The 18,773-nt window shown below is 38.6% G+C and overlaps 1 protein-coding gene across 3 annotated transcripts in view; it reads right to left on the reverse strand.

Moving 5' to 3' along the window:
- ZFP82 (ZFP82 zinc finger protein) overlaps nucleotides 1–18,773 on the reverse strand; it is a 69,915-nt gene that overhangs the window by 5,740 nt on the left and 45,402 nt on the right. The window contains exons 1-5 of one of the 3 annotated variants that reach the window (XM_045441119.1): nucleotides 17,633–18,469; nucleotides 10,157–10,236; nucleotides 9,003–9,081; nucleotides 8,717–8,843; nucleotides 7,037–7,129 (exon numbers count right to left, since the gene is read on the reverse strand). The exons of 1 other annotated variant lie outside the window; for it this stretch is intronic. In XM_045441119.1, coding sequence (XP_045297075.1) covers nucleotides 7,037–7,129; nucleotides 8,717–8,834 — 211 coding nt within the window. In that variant the 5' untranslated portion in view covers nucleotides 8,835–8,843; nucleotides 9,003–9,081; nucleotides 10,157–10,236; nucleotides 17,633–18,469. Of the gene's footprint in view, nucleotides 1–7,036; nucleotides 7,130–8,716; nucleotides 8,844–9,002; nucleotides 9,082–10,156; nucleotides 10,237–17,632; nucleotides 18,470–18,773 lie in introns of those variants that run through there. One more of the 3 variants, XM_045441118.1, reaches the window with a different exon arrangement.

An 18,773-nucleotide genomic window follows, 5' to 3' on the forward strand; every position in this document is an offset into this window, starting at 1 on the left:
AAAGTCGCTCCTTATCAGGGAAATACAAATCAAAACCACACTCAGATATCACCTCACGCCAGTCAGGGTGGCCAAAATAAACAAATCAGGAGACTATAGATGCTGGAGAGGATGTGGAGAAACGGGAACCTCTTGCACTGTTGGTGGGAATGCAAATTGGTGCAGCCGCTCTGGAAAGCAGTGTGGAGGTTCCTCAGAAAATTAAAAATAGACCTACCCTATGACCCAGCAATAGCACTGCTAGGAATTTACCCAAGGGATACAGGAGTACTGATGCATAGGGACACTTGTACCCCAATGTTTATAGCAGCACTCTCAACAATAGCCAAATTGTGGAAAGAGCCTAAATGTCCATCAACTGATGAATGGATAAAGAAATTGTGGTTTATATACACAATGGAATACTACGTGGCAATGAGAAAGAATGAAATATGGCCTTTTGTAGCAACGTGGATGGAACTGGAGAGTGTGATGCTAAGTGAAATAAGCCATACAGAGAAAGACAGATACCATATGGTTTCACTCTTATGTGGATCTTGAGAAACTTAACAGAATCCCATGGGGGAGGGCAAGGGAAAAAAAAAAAAGAAGAGGTTAGAGTGGGAGAGAGCCAAAGCATAAGAGACTGTTAAAAACTGAGAACAAACTGAGGGTTGATGGGGGGTGGGAGGGAGGGTGGGTGATGGGTATTGAGGAGGGCACCTTTTGGGATGAGCACTGGGTGTTGTATGGAAACCAATTTGACAATAAATTTCATATATTGAAAAAAAAAAAAAGAGTAGACTATCTAAATTCTATTAAGACTGAGAACTAAGAAAAAGGAGGACTTCCAAACTATTTTCATAGAGTAATACTGTACTAAATAAAGATCACTCGTAAAAAGAAAACTACATACCAATTTTTTGAAAACTGATATAAAAATTCTAAAACATCTAATAAAACAGCATATTGAAAACCTAGTGTTATTTATTCAAAGAATGTTAGAGTGGTCCAATATGAAGAAATATATTAAGACAAATCAACACACAGGAGTGCCTGAATGGCTCAGTAGGTTAAGCATCCAACTCTTGATTTTGGCACAGGTCCTGATCTCAGGCCCTGGGGTCAGGCTTGTGGGGTCAGCCTCTGCACTGACAGCGCAGAGCTGGCTTGGGATTCTCTCTCCCTCTCTCCCCTTCCTGCGTGCATGCTCTTTCTCTCTCTCTCTCAAAATAAACTTAAAAAATAAATAAATAAACGTATTAATAGGGCTGCGGGGTTTGGGGGGAACCACAAGATCAACTTCAGAGATTCTGAAAGGCAACTAAAATAGGAACCATTCCTGATTTAAAGGAATAGCACAATAAAATAGAAATGATTACTTCCCTAAAATGATAAAATATATATTAAAGGCAGCTTTTGAGTTATTAGCCAATACACTTAAATATCAGAAAAAAGCTAGAAGTAGAAAAATTTAAGAGGAGGTAAAATTGTATTTCCAGATGATATGATTACATAATTGGAACACTTAAAAGGTTTAAATAATATAAATGGTAACAGAATTTAGGTAGGGTAGTAGGATATAAAATCAAAATACAAAAACTAATAGCTTTAATATATATGTTTAACAATAAAATATAATGCAGAAAAGAAGATTCTAGTCAGGTAGTAAACTGAAAATATATACATAACCTTTATGAAGGAAAACTCTGAAATACGAAGCATTTGGCATTAGATTTTCTAAAGAAATGACATGCAAAATCACAAGATGGAGATTACTCTGTACAAGGTGAGAATGGCCTACCAAGTTTATGTTCATGCTGAGAAGCTGAGCAGGTATGGATGACAATGGGTGACAACAGGATAAATACTATCTTCAAAGTGGCCATGTATATTGAATCCTGCAGATTTTCTCAGGCCAGATAGCAACTACTCCTGTCTGCCTCCACAGCAGGCAATGGACATGGGGGCTAGGGCATGAGAGAGAAAATAGTGGCTAGTCATGTCCTGGGGATATAGTCACATCCCTAGGTCTAGGTGACAAAGTACTTCTGCTTCACAAGGGAGTGTTTATTCCAAACAAGTTTAGGCCAGTTTCACTTTTTCCCTTAAGGTATCTAATTTAATTAAATAATAAACTCATGAACAACTATGAGAAGAGACTGACTCTATGAAAATGAAATTGAACACTTTGGAAAAACTGATCATAAATACATATTGTTAAAAAATCACAGCTTTCAAAAATTGTTGGCGGAGTTAGAGTAAAAGATGGGGGAAAACATGACAATCAAGAAATAGTCTGCACTCACACTTCAAGTCTGGCTCTTGTTCTATTTAAAAAAAATTAAAACTAGGACACCTGGAGGCTCAGTCAGTTAAGCGTCCAACTTCAGCTCAGGTCATGATCTCAGAGTTTGTGAGTTTGAGCCTTACATCGGGCTCTGCCTTGAGAGTCTCTTACTGTCTCTCTGCTCCTCCCCTACTCATGCTTTCTCTCTCAAAATAAATAAATAAAGTTAAAAAAAAAAGTCTATCCTCCAGAAAGCTCTTTTGTACTCTTCCCTAGTTGATCCCACCCCACACTCTTGAAGTGACCACTGATTTAATTTCAATTACAATATATTAGATTTGTTTAAAAAAATTCTTTTTAACTAGAAATAATAAACTATGCATTATGTATGTGGTTTAGATGAAAAATTAAATATGATGAGACACATTAGAAAGGCAGGCTTAGACATATCTCAACTGAATTAACAAAGATACATTTTCATGTTGAGAGTTAAAATACTTTTATGATATATATATATAAAATCTCTAGGGGCATCTTAGCAGATCATTTGGTTGAGGATCTATCTGACCAGCTTAGGTCAAGATCTCACGGTTCACGGGTTTAAGCACCACATCGTGCTCTCTGCTGTCAGCACAGAGCCTGCTTCAGATCCTCTGTCCCTATTCTCTCTGTCCCTCCTTACCCTGCACTCTCTTTTTCTCTCTCAAAAATAAATAAACATTAAAAAAATAAAATATCTAACCCATTTTTATGAATTAACAAACCAAATACCAGTCCCAATTCTATTCAACCAAAGGATTTCTATTCAATATATTAAAGACTGTTAATGAGAATACAGAAAAATATAAGAACTTTCTCTCTCTATATATAATAATTACATTTAAGTTTAATAAAAGCCTGACATCCAAGAAACTGTACTTCTGAGAATCAATTTTAAACACATTCTGAATAAGTCCACACTGAATGCTAATATTGAATAATCTTCACATTCTATTCATGACTATCTTCTTTCTTCACTGAGAAAATAGCAACAACAGAATATGCTATCTTCTCTCCACCACCTCTGACCAACCTGCCTTCATAACTACATTGTTTTCTTTTTTATACCTTATTCTCTGGATCTTATGCCCTTTCCTCCGCTCCCACCTCAAGGACACAGCTTCCACAATTATCTTCTTTCTCTATTGCATCAGTTTCCCCCACCTACAGAATCATTCTCATGAACACACAAACATGTTCTAATATATCACAAAATACACTGCTTATAACTCATATCCCCAGTGTAACTATGAATGTCATTTCCCAACTTCCTTTCATACACAATTCCTCCCAAGAATTCTTATACTGATTCTCATCACTGCCTCACCTACCCTTCTCTCGTTATGTCATTTCAATCATGTTTTCACCCAGACTTCACTGAAATCACTTGCCAGAACCTGGGATGAATTCTCCATCTCCACTGTCTACTCTCATTTTGAAACATTTTGTTTTTATGTCAGTGGCTGTTCCTTCTCTATCTCCTTTGCTATCCCTCTTTCAAAGGTCTAAATGGTGAAGTGCCCCATGAATCAATCCTCAGGCCAGTTTCCCTTGTCTGCTTTCTTCCTTCAAGCATGTCTTCCTTAAATGATCCAGTTCAGACCCATGGATTTAAATTTGAACCACAGACTCCCAGATGTACAATAGACCATAATTTCTCCCTGAGCTCCAGGTTATTCAGCTGCCTAATCAACATCTCAAAGAGAAACATATCTCAGAGTTAAAAATATCCAAAACAGAAATTCAATGTCCACCTTCCAACCTGCTCTTCTTATCTTCCCCACTTCAGTAAATTGTGCTTCTATTTACCCAGCTAACACCCTTATCTCTTCCTTTGATAGATCTTTCCCACTTAATCCACTTATGATCCTATCAGCATGTTCTTTTTGGCATTACCTTCAAACATATCACAAGTCTAAGAGCTTCTTATTACCTCCTACTGTTGCCATTGTTTTTTTGTTTTTTCTTACTGTTGCCATTCTTATCCAAACCACCATTACTTCTAGTCCAAACAGCTGAAATTGCCTCCATACTGGTCCTTCCTGCTTACATACTCAACCAGAGGGATTATTTTATTTTATTTTATTTTTAATTTAAATATATTAAATTTATTGTCAAATTGGTTTCCATACAACACCCAGTGCTCATCCCAAAAGATGCCCTCTTCAATACCCATCACCCCCCCCCCCCCCTCCTTCCCACCCCCCATCAGCCCTCAGTTTGTTCTCAGTTTTTAAGTCTCTTATGCTTTGGCTTTCTCCCACTCTAACCTCTCTCTCTCTCTCTCTTTTTTTTTTCCTTCCCCTCCCCCATGGGTTCCTGTTAAGTTTCTCAGGATCCACATAAGAATGAAAACATACGGTATCTGTCTTTCTCTGTATGGCTTATTTCACTTAGCATAACACTCTCCAGTTCTATCCATGTTGCTACAAAGGGCCATATTTCATTCTCTCTCATTGCCATGTAGTACTGCATTGTGTATATAAACCACAATTTCTTTATCCATTCATTAGTTGATGGACATTTAGGCTCTTTCCATAATTTGGCTATTGTTGAGAGTGCTTCTATAAACATTGGGGTACAAGTGCCCCTATGCATCAGTACTCCTGTATCCCTTGGGTAAATTCCTAGCAATGCCACTGCTGGGTCATAGGGTAGGTCTATTTTTAATTTTTTGAGGAACCTCCACACTGTTTTCCAGAGCGGCTGCACCAGTTTGCATTCCAGAGGGATCATTTTAGATTATATAGCAGGCTATAGCTTCCAATTTCTCTTAATGATTATATTACTTGACCTTTGCCTAACTCTGATCTCATCTTTTGTTACTTTCTTTTCCCTTCCTCCTCCTCTAGCCATAATGGTCTTCTTTTTACTCCTCAAACATGCAAAGCTATCTTCCTCCTTAGGCCTTTTCTGTTGGCTCAGAATGCTCTTGCCCTAGAGAATCACATGGCTTGAGGCTCACATCTCTCCTCAAATACCACCTCCTCAAAAAAGCCTTCTCTCATTTATCTGCTCTTCTGTATGCAAGTTATACTTCAATAAAAGTTACTTGAAGGAAGAAAGAAACAAAGCAAGAAAAGAAAATGAAAGAAAAAAATGATCTTGTTTAAGATGTCTAATTTTGAGTCAAGAGTTGTCATTTTGGCTGAATACTTCCTGATTAAACTTACATTATCTTACTCATTTGGAAACTCTGCATTTCATTGTTTTTTTTTTTTTTCAGCATTAATAACTGTAAATGTCATTTAATTACCTAAGTATGAAAAAGAAAGTAAGTTAGGATTGGGACAAAAAGCATGTTTTTCCTTCCTGTGGTGGAGAGTGAGTCAGAACATATAACATTATAGATAGTGTAGGCACTGAAATGGCCCTGTTACAACAAGAACTTTTAGCCTAAAATGAGTCTCCTCAGCCAGACCTGAATGTACAGACAGCAAAATACAGAATGACAACATATACCTCTCTATATAAAGAATGTTGAGGATCTTTTTTAAAGACATTCAAAGAGAGATTAAAATAGCACAGAGGTGGAAGCTAAACCAAGGGATCATTCTTCCTATAGTCTATCACATTCATGTTTCTTCCTGATATGAAGGTAGATATATATATACACAGGGAAAAAAGCAGAGAATGAAATTCTACGATCTAAGGATCTATCTTCGAGTAATTCATATAAAACTGTGATTGCTGATAAAACATATATGTATTCTTAGAATGTCAAGTATATTCTTTTTATAGTCTTTTATTTCCCCAAAAAAGTTTTCTCAGACCATTCCTAAAGTAGCTTTCCATCCTACACCATTTTCTATTCTCTTACTTTGCTTACTTTACTTCATAGTACTCTCTTATTACCTGAAGTTATCTATCTTTATTATTTTTTTAAAGTTTATTTATTTATTTTGAGAGAGACTGGACATGTGTACGCAAGTGGGGGAGGGGCAGAAAGAATCCCAAGCAGGCTCTGTGTTGGCAGATACGGGGCTCAAACCCATGAACCGTGAGATCATGACCTGAGGCTGAAACCAAGAGTCGGACACTTAACTGAGCCGCCCTGGTGCCCCCTAAAATTGTATTTCCTATTTATTTATAGTTACTATGTGTCTCTTATTACAAGGTAAATTCCATGGGGGACAGAGACTCTATTGGCTTTATTTACTACTATATTGATAGTGTCTAGCACAGTGCCCAGCTCAGAGGTAGGTAGATAAGTCAATCAGTCAGTTAGTCTAACTATCTACTATTTATAAATACAAAAGAAGAAAGCAGCTGAATCAAAATATAGATAGAATGGTTGTCATCAGGGAACAAAGAGAGCACCTCTCCACCCATGCCCCCTTCAAAGAGGAGGAAAATTTGAAAGAACAACAGCAACAACAACAAAAGAGTGGTAAATGGATAAATAAATAGTTCTATATGTATCCCCTGCTAAGACCTTAACTTGTTCCTCAGGTCTTAGACCTTTTTCTTTCAGGCCCTAGACCTTAATTTTTTAATTTTTTTAAAGACTTTATTTTTAAGTAATCTCTACACCCAACGTGGGGCTCAAACTTACAACTGCAAGATCAAGAGTCATATGCTCTACCGACTAAGCCAGCCAGGCACCCCAGGCCTTGGATCTTTAAAGAGGACTTTCTAAACAACAGCAGTAGAGTGTGCCTCTTCCCTAACTAGTTGTGTGGTTTCCTCTGGTGATGGCTTCCCCCTGCTTAATTGGGGCTCACTCACCTGCATATCGTCTCCTTCCTTTCCTCACAACTTTCCAGGGCTCCTTTCCTTGCTCCAACAAGGAAATCACCTCTGGCTTAGAAATGAAGCATCCTGATTAGAAGAAATGAAATGTAAGGTGATATGGAAATAAAAAATAAATTCAAAGTTACTTTGATTCAATCTTGGCTAACTTCTTAATAAACTACAGGTCAGATGGTAATTGATAAAGCCTTTAGAACAAAGAAGGGCAAGATAGCTAGAAAACATTCATATTAAGGTTACATAATAAATAGATTAATTTATATTCATACAAATAATCCTTCTTGAGGCAAGTGGTTGAGAGCACAGACTGCCCAAGTTCAAATCCTGTCTCTGCCACACATCCTAGTTTTAAGAATAGTAATTGTACCCTTCATACACAATTGTTGTGACAGTTATATTAACATACACCTATATCTAAACACTGCCTAGGCTACATACTAAGCACTATATACACCCTTGTCCCTTGAACAATGCAGGTTTGAACTGCAACAGTCCACGTATATGTGGATTTTTTTTGATAAATAAGTACTGTAAATGTATTTTCTCTTCTTTATGCTTTTCTTAACATTTTTTTTCCTCTAGCTTACTTTATTTTAAGAATACAGTATACAATACATATAACATACAAAATATGTGTTAATCAACTTTATGTTATCAGTAAAACTTGTGATCAATAGTAGGCTATTAGTTAAGCTTTGGGGAGTCAAAAGTTACATGCAGATTTTTGACTGCATAGGGGATTGGCATCCCTAACTCCTATGTTGTTCAAGGGTCGAATGTATTTTATTAGCTATTATTATTTATTGTCATTGTTATTTTGCTGAGGGGAAAACAAGAAGTTTCCAGAAGCATTTATTGTTATTTCTTATGATATTAATATAATGTTAAATGCAAAGTTCTTGGATTTTTAATTTTTAATCATGAAAGTAGGTAAAAGTGAATATGTTTATTAACAAAAGGAATGAGTTGTCTTGAATTGTAAATAAATCCTGTTGATCCAACTTAACACTACAAAGATTATCTGTTCTTTTGGTAGATTAAAACCAAGATACATGGTCTAGCTATTTTCCTAATAGGTATACCAACAAATAACAAAACACCTATAGCAATTCTGAGTTCACATACAAAGTGAAACCTGATTTCTTTTTTTTTTTCAGTTTATTTATTTATTTTGGAAGAGAGACAGCATGCATACACAAGCGGGGTGGGGGTGGGGGGCAGAGAGAGAAACGGAGAGAGAGAATCCCAAGCAGGCTCCGCGATAACAGCATGGGGCTTGAACTCACGAACCGTGATATCATGACCTGAGCAGAAATCAAGAGTAAGACACTTGAATGACTCAGCCACCCAGGTACCCTGGAAACCTGATTTCTTTGACACTAGTAAGACTGTATTCAAATCCACCCTTTTTTCATCAATAAGGAAGGCCTAAAGGCCACTTAAGAATGAGGAAGATGGCACATTAAAAAAAAAAAAAAAGAATAAGGAAGATGAATATGCCTAACAGAGGTGTTCACTTTCAAACAAATAAAGTTCAAACCATTTACCTGAGAATAGGGAGCAGAAATTTAGATAGCTTCTTGAAAGATATTACTGAAATTTCCAGAGAAAAAAGCAGAAATTACAGAAAACATGTCTACAGGCGGATGACCTTACCCAGTGAGACCAAGTTGCTGTAATTCTCCAACATTACATCTCTGTACAAGTCCCTCTGTTCCAGGTCCAGGTATTCCCACTCCTCCTGAGAGAAGACTATGGACACATCACTGAACATCAGTGATCTCTGCAATGACAAACCATATAATACAATTGAAATTAAAGAAAATTTGTTTTAAGATGGAAGAGATACTGCAGGAAATGGACCATATGGCAAACAAAAAGGCTTGGGCTGGAAGCCTTTAATATAGTGAGTTAGGAAATGAGTGTGCCTGAAGCAGCATGCCTATGTGCTCTTGAAGAATCCTGTTGCTATAGGTGCAGCCTCTTGAATACTCTGGCGTATCTTGATCATCCAAACATGTCTGGGAAAGAAAAAAATCAGTTTTCCAATTAAATGAAATATTGTATATAAGCCTGTGCCTGTTACATGTCTCCCTCATAAAGTCTCAAGAAATGTAGTTCTTCCACCCTTTCCCTTTAAAGAACAGATTTTTAAAAAGTTTCCTTATAATATTTCTATGTTAGAAAAGGATATGAATAATTTATTCCAAGTTCATCATTGAATCAGATCATATCATAAGCATTTTTCCATTTATGACAGATTCTTTAATGAAGTCTAAAAAATTGTATAATAGTCTGTGTGAGGGCTATATGAGACTTTATCATTCTTCCATTTTGGTCTATACAAAATATTTAAGGTTCTCCTCAGTTGTAAAGGTCTATAAACTATGTATCTGCATGATTTTCCTACTTATCATTTTCCATCACTCACTGTATACATTCCTTGTTCCTGACTTAGAGGATATGGATGTAGATTCTGGATACTGGTGATCCAGAATCACAGAGATGTCATTCTAGACCAGCATATCCTGTTCAACTACAAATGGAACCCTGATCCTAGTATATAACTCTTAGGGATTCCTAGGGAAGGTCCTTGATCTCTTTGCATGCAAGACCCAATTATATCTGTACCCCATCCTAAAAGCCTCACAAAGCAAGTGAGCTCACCATATGTTGAGGCTGAGGCCAACCAACAGCAAATCTTATCTTACATACTTGGAAAACTCAAATCCAGAAACATTCAGTTTCCCCATGAGTAGTCAAATGCGCTCATCCTCTTTCATCAACTCACAAAGATGGTCAAACATCCCCCTCAAGCGATTTCACTTCTGCCCCACTGCAGCTCTTAGCAAAAGATTGAGCACACATAGGAGATGCTAAATGATTTTTTTTTTCAATGAATACACGAATAATGACTGGCAAAAAGAGGACTCATAGGACAGGTGTTGTGCTAAATAGCCTCATCCCTCACTGGATTTGGAGGACTGGGAGAAGATTCCTAGATGGGACTCTGATAGGTAGGAAGTTTCAGGATAAAGAAATGTTCATAGGACATTAACATGACTGTATTTTCAGGAGAAAGAAACAGTAACTTACATGGGCCATGGTTTAGAAACTCAAGAACTGGTCAGTCTTCCTTGGAGTTTACTTGCCTGGAGGGTTCACAGAGGCCAGAGCTAGGGGGAAGAAAAGAAAGCCATGAGATGAGATAGTCCTCAGAACTCACAAAATGGCTGGAGTTAATGTCCTTTTCCCCTCCCTTGAACTTCTCTCTCTCTCTCTCTCTCTCTCTCACACACACACACACACACACACACTGAGGGAGATTTGAGGGCATCTGGAAAATCTAATCCCTCCTCGAAAATTCCAGGGCTGATAAAGGGCCACATCATCTAAACAAGAATATCTTTCAAAGCTTTGCAGGCTTGCTTGGATTCATCAGATACAAAGAGAGAAATTCCTAAGTCCCAACCCTGGCAGTCATTAACCACTGTCAAACTGCTGCACTGGCAACCCTACCAGCCTGCCAGGCTGTACAATAACTTCCAGAATCTTCTGGGCTCATCACTTTTTCAATCAGAATCAACCACACTGCTTTCCTACATGTCTTTATTTACCATTCTCTTTCTTACAACCTAGGCTGAAAAGGTGTGGATACATGCTCTCAACAGGTAGACAACACATAACTATTTCAAAGACTTCCATAGGATAGGCATTTTATATACAGTAAGTGGATCCTTAGGATTGCTATGTAGTATAATAATTATCTATGCAATGGACCAGAATATTTACAATAAAAGTAAAACCACTTGCAGAAATTCAGTTAAGTAGCAAAGCTGAATTTGGATTCCTCATTTTTCTAACCAAAGTCAGCTCTTAATCAACTCTAGTTCTGGTCTCTGAAACCCAGAATTTCTTGTTCCAATGGGAGAAACATGAGCATGCAGGACTCATTAAAAAATAGAAATAACGGGGCTCCTGGGTGGCTCAGTGGGTTAAGCATCCAGCTCTTGATTTTGTTTGGTTCAGGCCATGATCTCACGGTTTGTGAGTTCCAGCCCCAAGTTGGACTCTGCGCTGACAGTGCCGAGCCTGCTTGAGATTCCTTCTCTTTCCCTCTCTCTCTGCCTCTCCCCCGCTCATGCTTTTTCTCTCTCTTTCCTTCTCTCTCAAAATAAATAAATAAACCTAAAAAAATAGAAATAACATGTGAAACCACCAAAAGACATTAAATCTCACTTTGGGAGTACTTATGCCCATATTAGCAAGTTTGTAAGGAAATGAATACTCTAACCTGCAGATTGTGTAAATTTAAAATTATGTCCAAGCAGGGAGCACCTGGGTGGCTCAGTAGGTTAAGCATCTGACTTCAGCTCAGGTCATGATCTTGTGGTTTGTGAGTTCGAGCCCCGCATCTGGCTCTGTGCTGGCAGCTCAGAGCCTGGAGCCTGCTTCAGATTCTGTGTCTCCCTCTCTCTCTGTCCCTCCCCAACTCATGCTCTATCTCTCTTAAAAATAAACATTCATTAAAAAAAATTATGTCCCAGCAGCATTTAAAACATGCAAATCTTCTGACTCAGAAATTCTACTCTGGGGATTAAAGAAAATAATTGTATATATGTACAAGATGTAAGAATGTAGTGACAGACATTATTTATAATGGAAAAAAGCTGGAAAGAATCTAAAAATCCTTCAGTAGAAAATAGATTAAATAAATTATAAAGCACCCACAGAATGAAAAAGCTTGTCACTTAAAAAATGATAATACAGACTTTTAATTGGAAAGATGGAAATATGTTTACTACATGCTGCTGAGTGAAGAATGCAGGTGACAACAGTTGTGAGTACTGTGATCCTGTTATAGCAGGGCAAAAAAGATATATATATATTTGTGCATGTGCATGATAATCACAAAATCTAAGCTTTTAAAAATATATAAGGACATACAAAATATTCAAGATAAAATATTCTTCAATAAAATAAAATAAAATGGACATTATGAATACATTAGTAAAGTATAATTAAGCATCTGACTCTTGATTTCGGGTCAGGTCATGATCCAAGGGTCGTGAGATCAATCCTGTTGGACTCCGTGCTGAGCATGGAGCCTGCTTAAGATTCTCTTTCTTTCCCGTTGCCTCCCTCTCCCCTGCTTGTGTTCACACACTCTCTCTCTAAAATTAAAAAAAAAAAAAAAGATCTGCAAAGATTGCTAATTTCCCCATTTTGATCTTAGTTTTCTTCTTTTTGCTTATATTTACTTTATAATTTTATATGGCAATATATACTCTGGAAAGATATTTTTGAAATTTTGTAAATGGGAAGCTTTTCTTCAAATAGGTGAAAAAGACTCACTTCTGAAGCAGTCACCTCTTGAACTTGGAGGAAAAAGGCTACTATATATTTTTCTTCTAGCTCCCAATAGCTGACCCAACTCTATGATTTTTAAGTTTGTTCATGTATGTTGAAGTTTTGCCTAGAAAAAAATGGTTAAACACCCCCATCTAATGCCTTGTTTCTCTGCTGCTGCCTTTCTTAACTTCTGTACTAATGCATTGATCTTGCTTCTGAACCAGTCATTTTAGCCATGATGCCCTCCAAAGAGGTGCTGAATCTTTTGCCCTGTTGGTCTCACTTTGCATCAACATCATGAGAATAAAAACCATAAGGCATAACACCTCTTACATACAGTCCATTTACCTATACAGAAATCCTCTGGATTTGGCATTTTTTGGTTACAACCTGATAAAGCTTGCTATAATCAGATAATGTATCTTCTTCCCAGGAATTCCCAAGCTAACTTCTTCAGTGACCTTTATCACACTTAGTCTAATTCCTATACAGTTTTATCTATGTTGATAGATAATATTTTTTTTTTATTTTTATTTAAAAAAAAATTTTTTTTTCAACGTTTATTTATTTTTGGGACAGAGAGAGACAGAGCATGAACGGGGGAGGGGCAGAGAGAGAGGGAGACACAGAATCGGAAACAGGCTCCAGGCTCTGAGCCATCAGCCCAGAGCCCGACGCGGGGCTCGAACTCACGGACCGCGAGATCGTGACCTGGTCGAAGTCGGACGCCTAACCGACTGCGCCACCCAGGCGCCCCGATAGATAATAATTTAAGAATCAACCCTGTTATGTGGATCCTGAGAAACTTAACAGAAGACCATGAGGGAGGGGAAGGGGAAAAAAAAAAAAAAAAAAAAAGGTTAGAGAGGGAGGGAGCCAAAACATAAGAGACAATTAAAAACTGAGAACTGAAAGTTGATGGGGGGTGGGAGGGAGAGGAGGGTGGGTGATGGGTACTGAGGAGGACACCTGTTGGGATGAGCACTGGGTGTTGTATGGAAACCAATTTGACAATAAATTTCATATTAAAAAAAAAAATCAACTTGTCATTTTAGTCAGTCTTTCACCCTCAGAGTACTAGCATAGGATCAAGCATATTGTGAGTACTTTATAAAATGTCTAATAATTCAACCTAGAAATTCCATTTCTAGGAATTTATCCCTGGAAAATTTTTATAGAAGTATACAAGGAGATATATACAAGGAAGTTCATCAAGGAATACTTTCTAACCAAAAGTCAGAAAACCTAACAGTAAGGCAACCAGCTAAATAAATTAGGTTCTACAATATGATGGCATATTATGTAATTATTAATAATAATGGTACTGGTTCATATTAATTCATGAAGAAAGATATCCATGATAAACTTCCAAGTGCAATAGGCAGACCAAAAAGAATATCCACAATGGTGGGAAGTGACTGACTCTCACATATGAAGAACACAGGCTTTGTTGTCAGGATCCAGAATATGAATCTGAGGTTTGATGTTATCAACTGGGAGACTTCAGGCATGTTAGTTTTCAGTGCCACTGCTTCCTCTTAGATAAACTGGAGAATAGTAACAGTGTATACCTTATAAGGTTATTGTAAAGGTTAAGTAATATAATACATATAAAGCACTTAAAATACTTTATTACAAGCAATAAATAAAATGAAAAAATTACATGCCCGTTATTCCATGTGTTTAAAAAAGTATCTTTAGTAAAAGCATTTTAATTATTTGGTAAATTATCTTTAATAATTTTACTTTTAATTTAATTTTATTTTTGAGAGTGAGCATGAACAAGGGAGGGGCAGAGAGAGAGGGAGACAGAGAATCCCAAGCAGGCTCCACACTGTGAGCGCAGAGCCTGATGCAGGGCTTGAACCCATGAACCATGAGATCATGACCTGAGCCGAAATTGAGAGTTGGATGCTTAACCAACTGAGCCACCCAAGCGTCCCTTTAATAATTTTAATACTAGGATGCCCTTTCTCCTTTCTCTTATAGTGAGATTTTCAGGACTCCTCTTTCTTACAACATTAGTAAATTTTAGAACTGTTTGAGAATGTAATTCTTCTTAATAAATAATATTAGCAAAAAAGATTCATAAAAATCAAGAAGTAGAACAAAGTCCCTTTTGCTCTCTAGTCCTAGCAGTTCCAAAGAAACACCACTTGGCATCATAAAACTCAAGAAATTTGATAAGGTATCATATTGAACACATTAACACATTAAAAACATTTGATCAAGTTCTTCTGTATAACATGCCTGAATTATTTATCATTACTACCACGTTCCACTGTTATTATAAATCTCTACTTAGGAGCAACCTTGAACCACAAAAAAAAAAAAAAAAAAAAAAAAAAAAAACACACAACACCTCAATTCTGAAAAGATATCTTACTTGATATTTGTTGCCCTGATAAATGTTTCCATAATCCTAAAAGGTATAAAGTCTTGAAAAAAATTTCAGATTAGAGGGAAACCACTGTACTCTCCTTTACTCTGTACAAACAGCAATATAATAAATCTTATGACTGTGCTGGATTTCTTTTCAAAATGTTGGAGAGTATCTCCTTAAATAATCAATTTTTGTAATTCTATTTTACGAAATAAACATATGTACACAAGCGCACAGAAAAAAGATTTGGAAAAACAAACATCAAAGTACCAATATTCATTAACTCTGTATGATGGGACTATGAACAAATTAAATGTTCTTCTTTATAAGTTCCTTAGGTCTGCATATTTTTCTTGTTTATAATAAACCTGCATTAATTCTATCATCAGAAACAAAAACTATTTTCAAACAAAATAAAAAAGAGTTGAGGAGAGGAACTACCTTTTAGTTGTTAAGAGAAAGGAGTCTATAGGACTGTGAAATGAGTAAGTTCCTCAAAAAAAAAAAAATCAGTATGGCAGAAATAAATAACACTCATCAGTTTTTTTTTACTGTTCTTCACCAAAACAAGGTGCTGCCTTCACCTTATTCTGTGACTGAACACAATCAAGGTAAGCAGCATTCTTTTTTATTTTTTTTAACATTTATTTATTTTTGAGAGACAGAGAGAGACAGAGTATGAGCAGGGGAGGGACAGAGAGAGAGGGAAACACAGAATTCGAAGCAGGCTGCAGGCTCCAAGCTGTCAGCACAGAGCCGGACACGGGGCTCAAACACACAAACCTCAAGATCATGACCTGAGCAGAAGTCAGAAGTTTAACCAACTGAGCCACCCAGGCACCCCACGGTAAGCAGCATTCTTAAATTCAGTAAAAATACACCAAAGCAGACAGGAGTATTTGGTACACAATAGAGGCTTTCTCTCTGTGTTTCTCCACTGCATAACTAATTATAGTTTCACATTAGATATAATCCTTGCAAAATTTCTACAAATCCCTAGTTTACTAAAAGGGATTCATCTGTAATTAAAATTTTCCTGAGTCATCTTGTTCAAAACTATGACTATTGCTTAAAATTTATCATTTACAGGGCACCTGGGTGGCTCAGTAAGTTGGGCATCCAACTCTTGACTTCAGCTCAGGTCATGATCTCATGGTTCGGAAGCACCATGTCAGGCTCCACTGCTTGTGATTCTCTCTCTCCATTCTCTCTCTCTTTCAAAAATAAATAAATAGACTTTAAAAATTTTTTTTAATTTTTTCCTTCTCATGATTCACATGTTTAATGACATAAAATTGCATCACAGGGATGGAGTGTGACTTAAGAATTTCCTATTGTTAGACACTAATTTTATTTGTTATCTCAAAGTACATTCTCAGATATTAGCCTTTGACTCTAGGCCAGTAGATCTAAATCTTTTTAGGATCATGTTTGAAAATCTCATTAAATTATGGACTTCCTCCCCATAAAAATGACATATTAACAAATATCTACAACAACTTAAATACAACTTCAAGGAGTTTCTGGTTCCCTGAAAGCTCCAAATGTATTTAAATTACCTCTGGTTAAGAATTTCTGTTCTAGACCATTTGAGCATCTCATTTTTTTTTTTTTTAAACCAAGAAATCCCCATCACAGTTAGCTTGGTATTTTCATTTTTCCTGATCTATTGGAGGTGGGTGGGGAATTGCCCAAAATCACATTAACAAATAGCTAATGTTTATTAAATACTTATCAAGTGTCAGGAGCTGTTCTAAGAGCTTTACACTTAAAAAGAAAGCTCATAGAAGTAATGGGAAGTATCTGTCAAATGGACAAGTGCATATAGGCACTAGGTAGGTAGCCTAAGTATTAACTCAATCGACAGGAAATTTAAAAAGGAAGCAAATGTTCCCATGCCCTAAAAAATAAAAATGCATTTCATATTATATGAGGAAATACCCACTCACCTTGACCTTAACTTTTTAAAATGGACAAGAGCATTCCTTCTCCTCCTCCTCCTCAGAGCCCTTTCCTTAGGGTTTGACAAGATTGAGGAAGAAGGGAATCTTAGGACAACAGGCCTTTCTTGGAGCCCAGCCCAGCAATTAGGGCACGCCACGACCCCATCTGTCCCCACCAACCACCCACACATAAACCGAGTAAAGAGGGAGAATATTGTTGACCCTTCCTAGTATTAGAAAAAGGCCAAAGTCACGGTTGTGGGAGGCAGGCGGCGGGAATCGGACTTCTGGGCAGTTTCCCGGAAGAAACTCGGTGGTTCTGAAACCTGCAGCTGGACCCCTCAGAGCTGTGTGTGTGTGTGTGTGTGTGCGCGCGCGTGTGTCCGCGCGCGCATCCGAAGATGTAGTGGGTGGGGGCACCCCCAGGAACCTGCCTGCGAGGCACGTTCTTTTCTAACATTCTCATCCCAAGATCGGGTATGAGCCTTTTCGCTGGCGCTCAGCTATCTGTCTGGGAGCTTTTTCTCTGCCGCCGGGCGCGTGCGGCTAGAGGGCAGAAGATCAGCTGCGACGCCAGGGTCGGAGTCACATAGTCCACGGTCACGCAACCTTCCGTCACACAAGAGGATCTGCATCCAATTCAGCCACACAAATGCCATCACTCACTAGTTCCGACCTCACAGCCACACACAGTCCTGATGCCACACTCGGGCCCCGTCACGCCCACGGTCACCCAGATACACAACCACACACACCACTGCCGTTCTCACGCACACTCGGGCCTGAGGTGAGAGGCTCGCCACACTCTGCGGTACTGCAGCGCCTCCCTTCTGTCTCCTAATCTCCAGGCCAGGCGGCAACGCCTTTCCGACCCTCTGAACCGGGACTGCTCACCTTGGGTGTCGCACCTGCCTCACGGTGATGCTCAGTGTAAGCGAGAATGGGACGGAACCTGCAAGTACACAGCCCCCGGGGCTTAACGGGCCGCGCGCGGAGGCTGCTGGGAGCTCGCTCTGTAGGCACTGAGTGCGCCGGCGCCGCCAGCCTCGGGGAGCGGAGCTTCCACCCCGCCCGCTCGCCGCGTGAGGCGGAGATCTAGGCGAGCTCCTGAGCGGGCGGCGTTCCCGGCTCTTTGTCCCAAGAAAGTCCCGGCAGGTCCTGGAGCGTGGCGGGAACCAACAACCGGCGTATTAAAGGGGGGATATGCATAAATGTGACTCTCCCTACCGCCTACTCGATGGCACTGTGTGTCTATCTTTGGAGTGGTTCTGGGTACGACTTTCTCATTGGGTGTGGCTGGTTTGTGTTTGTGAAGTGCTACTTCGAGGACCGGAATGTGGTTTGTGAGGGAGATTTTGACTGGATTGTGTGTCAGACTGTACAGGACTAAGAATGTTGTGTTGGCCTGCGAGGTAATGGGTCTGTGAACGTGTCTGTAATTGACTCTGAACATTTAGGTGGCACGGTTCTGATAGATACGTTTTCCCCAGGCCTTCCCTGCAGACCTTGGATGGGAGTCCCTCAGTGTGTGCCTGATTGTGGCGTGTGTGTGTGTGTGTGTGTGTGTGTGTGTGTGTGCGCGCGCGCGCGCGCGCTTCTGGTGTGTTCCTGCGGGACTGTGACGATGTGGAATGATTGGATGAGACCAAAAGCCTCACTCGCCTCAATTTTGAAATGAGAAAGGAATGTTGCATTTTCAAGAAGCATCATCTTTACTGAAGCATTTGGTGAAAAAAACTGATTTTTCTGGAAAATTGTGTATTTACATTTAATCACAGGTTTATTATGGAGAATATAAATAAACATAGCTTTAAACATAAGATTTCAAAGGAAAATCCTGTCCTGGAATAGTTTATTTGCTCCTTCCCCAGATTTCCAGAATAGGCTGTTCCTCTTAATGTTAAGGGGACTTTGTTGGGAGGATTTAAGAAGGCCCAGACTAAGAAAAAACATCTTGGGGCCCCTGAGTGGCTCAGTTAAGCATCTGACTCTTGATGCAGGTCATGATCTCTCGGTTTGTGAGATGGAGCCCCAC

The sequence above is a fragment of the Leopardus geoffroyi genome, chromosome E2 (assembly GCF_018350155.1).
Source record: "Leopardus geoffroyi isolate Oge1 chromosome E2, O.geoffroyi_Oge1_pat1.0, whole genome shotgun sequence".
NCBI lineage: Eukaryota > Metazoa > Chordata > Mammalia > Carnivora > Felidae > Leopardus > Leopardus geoffroyi.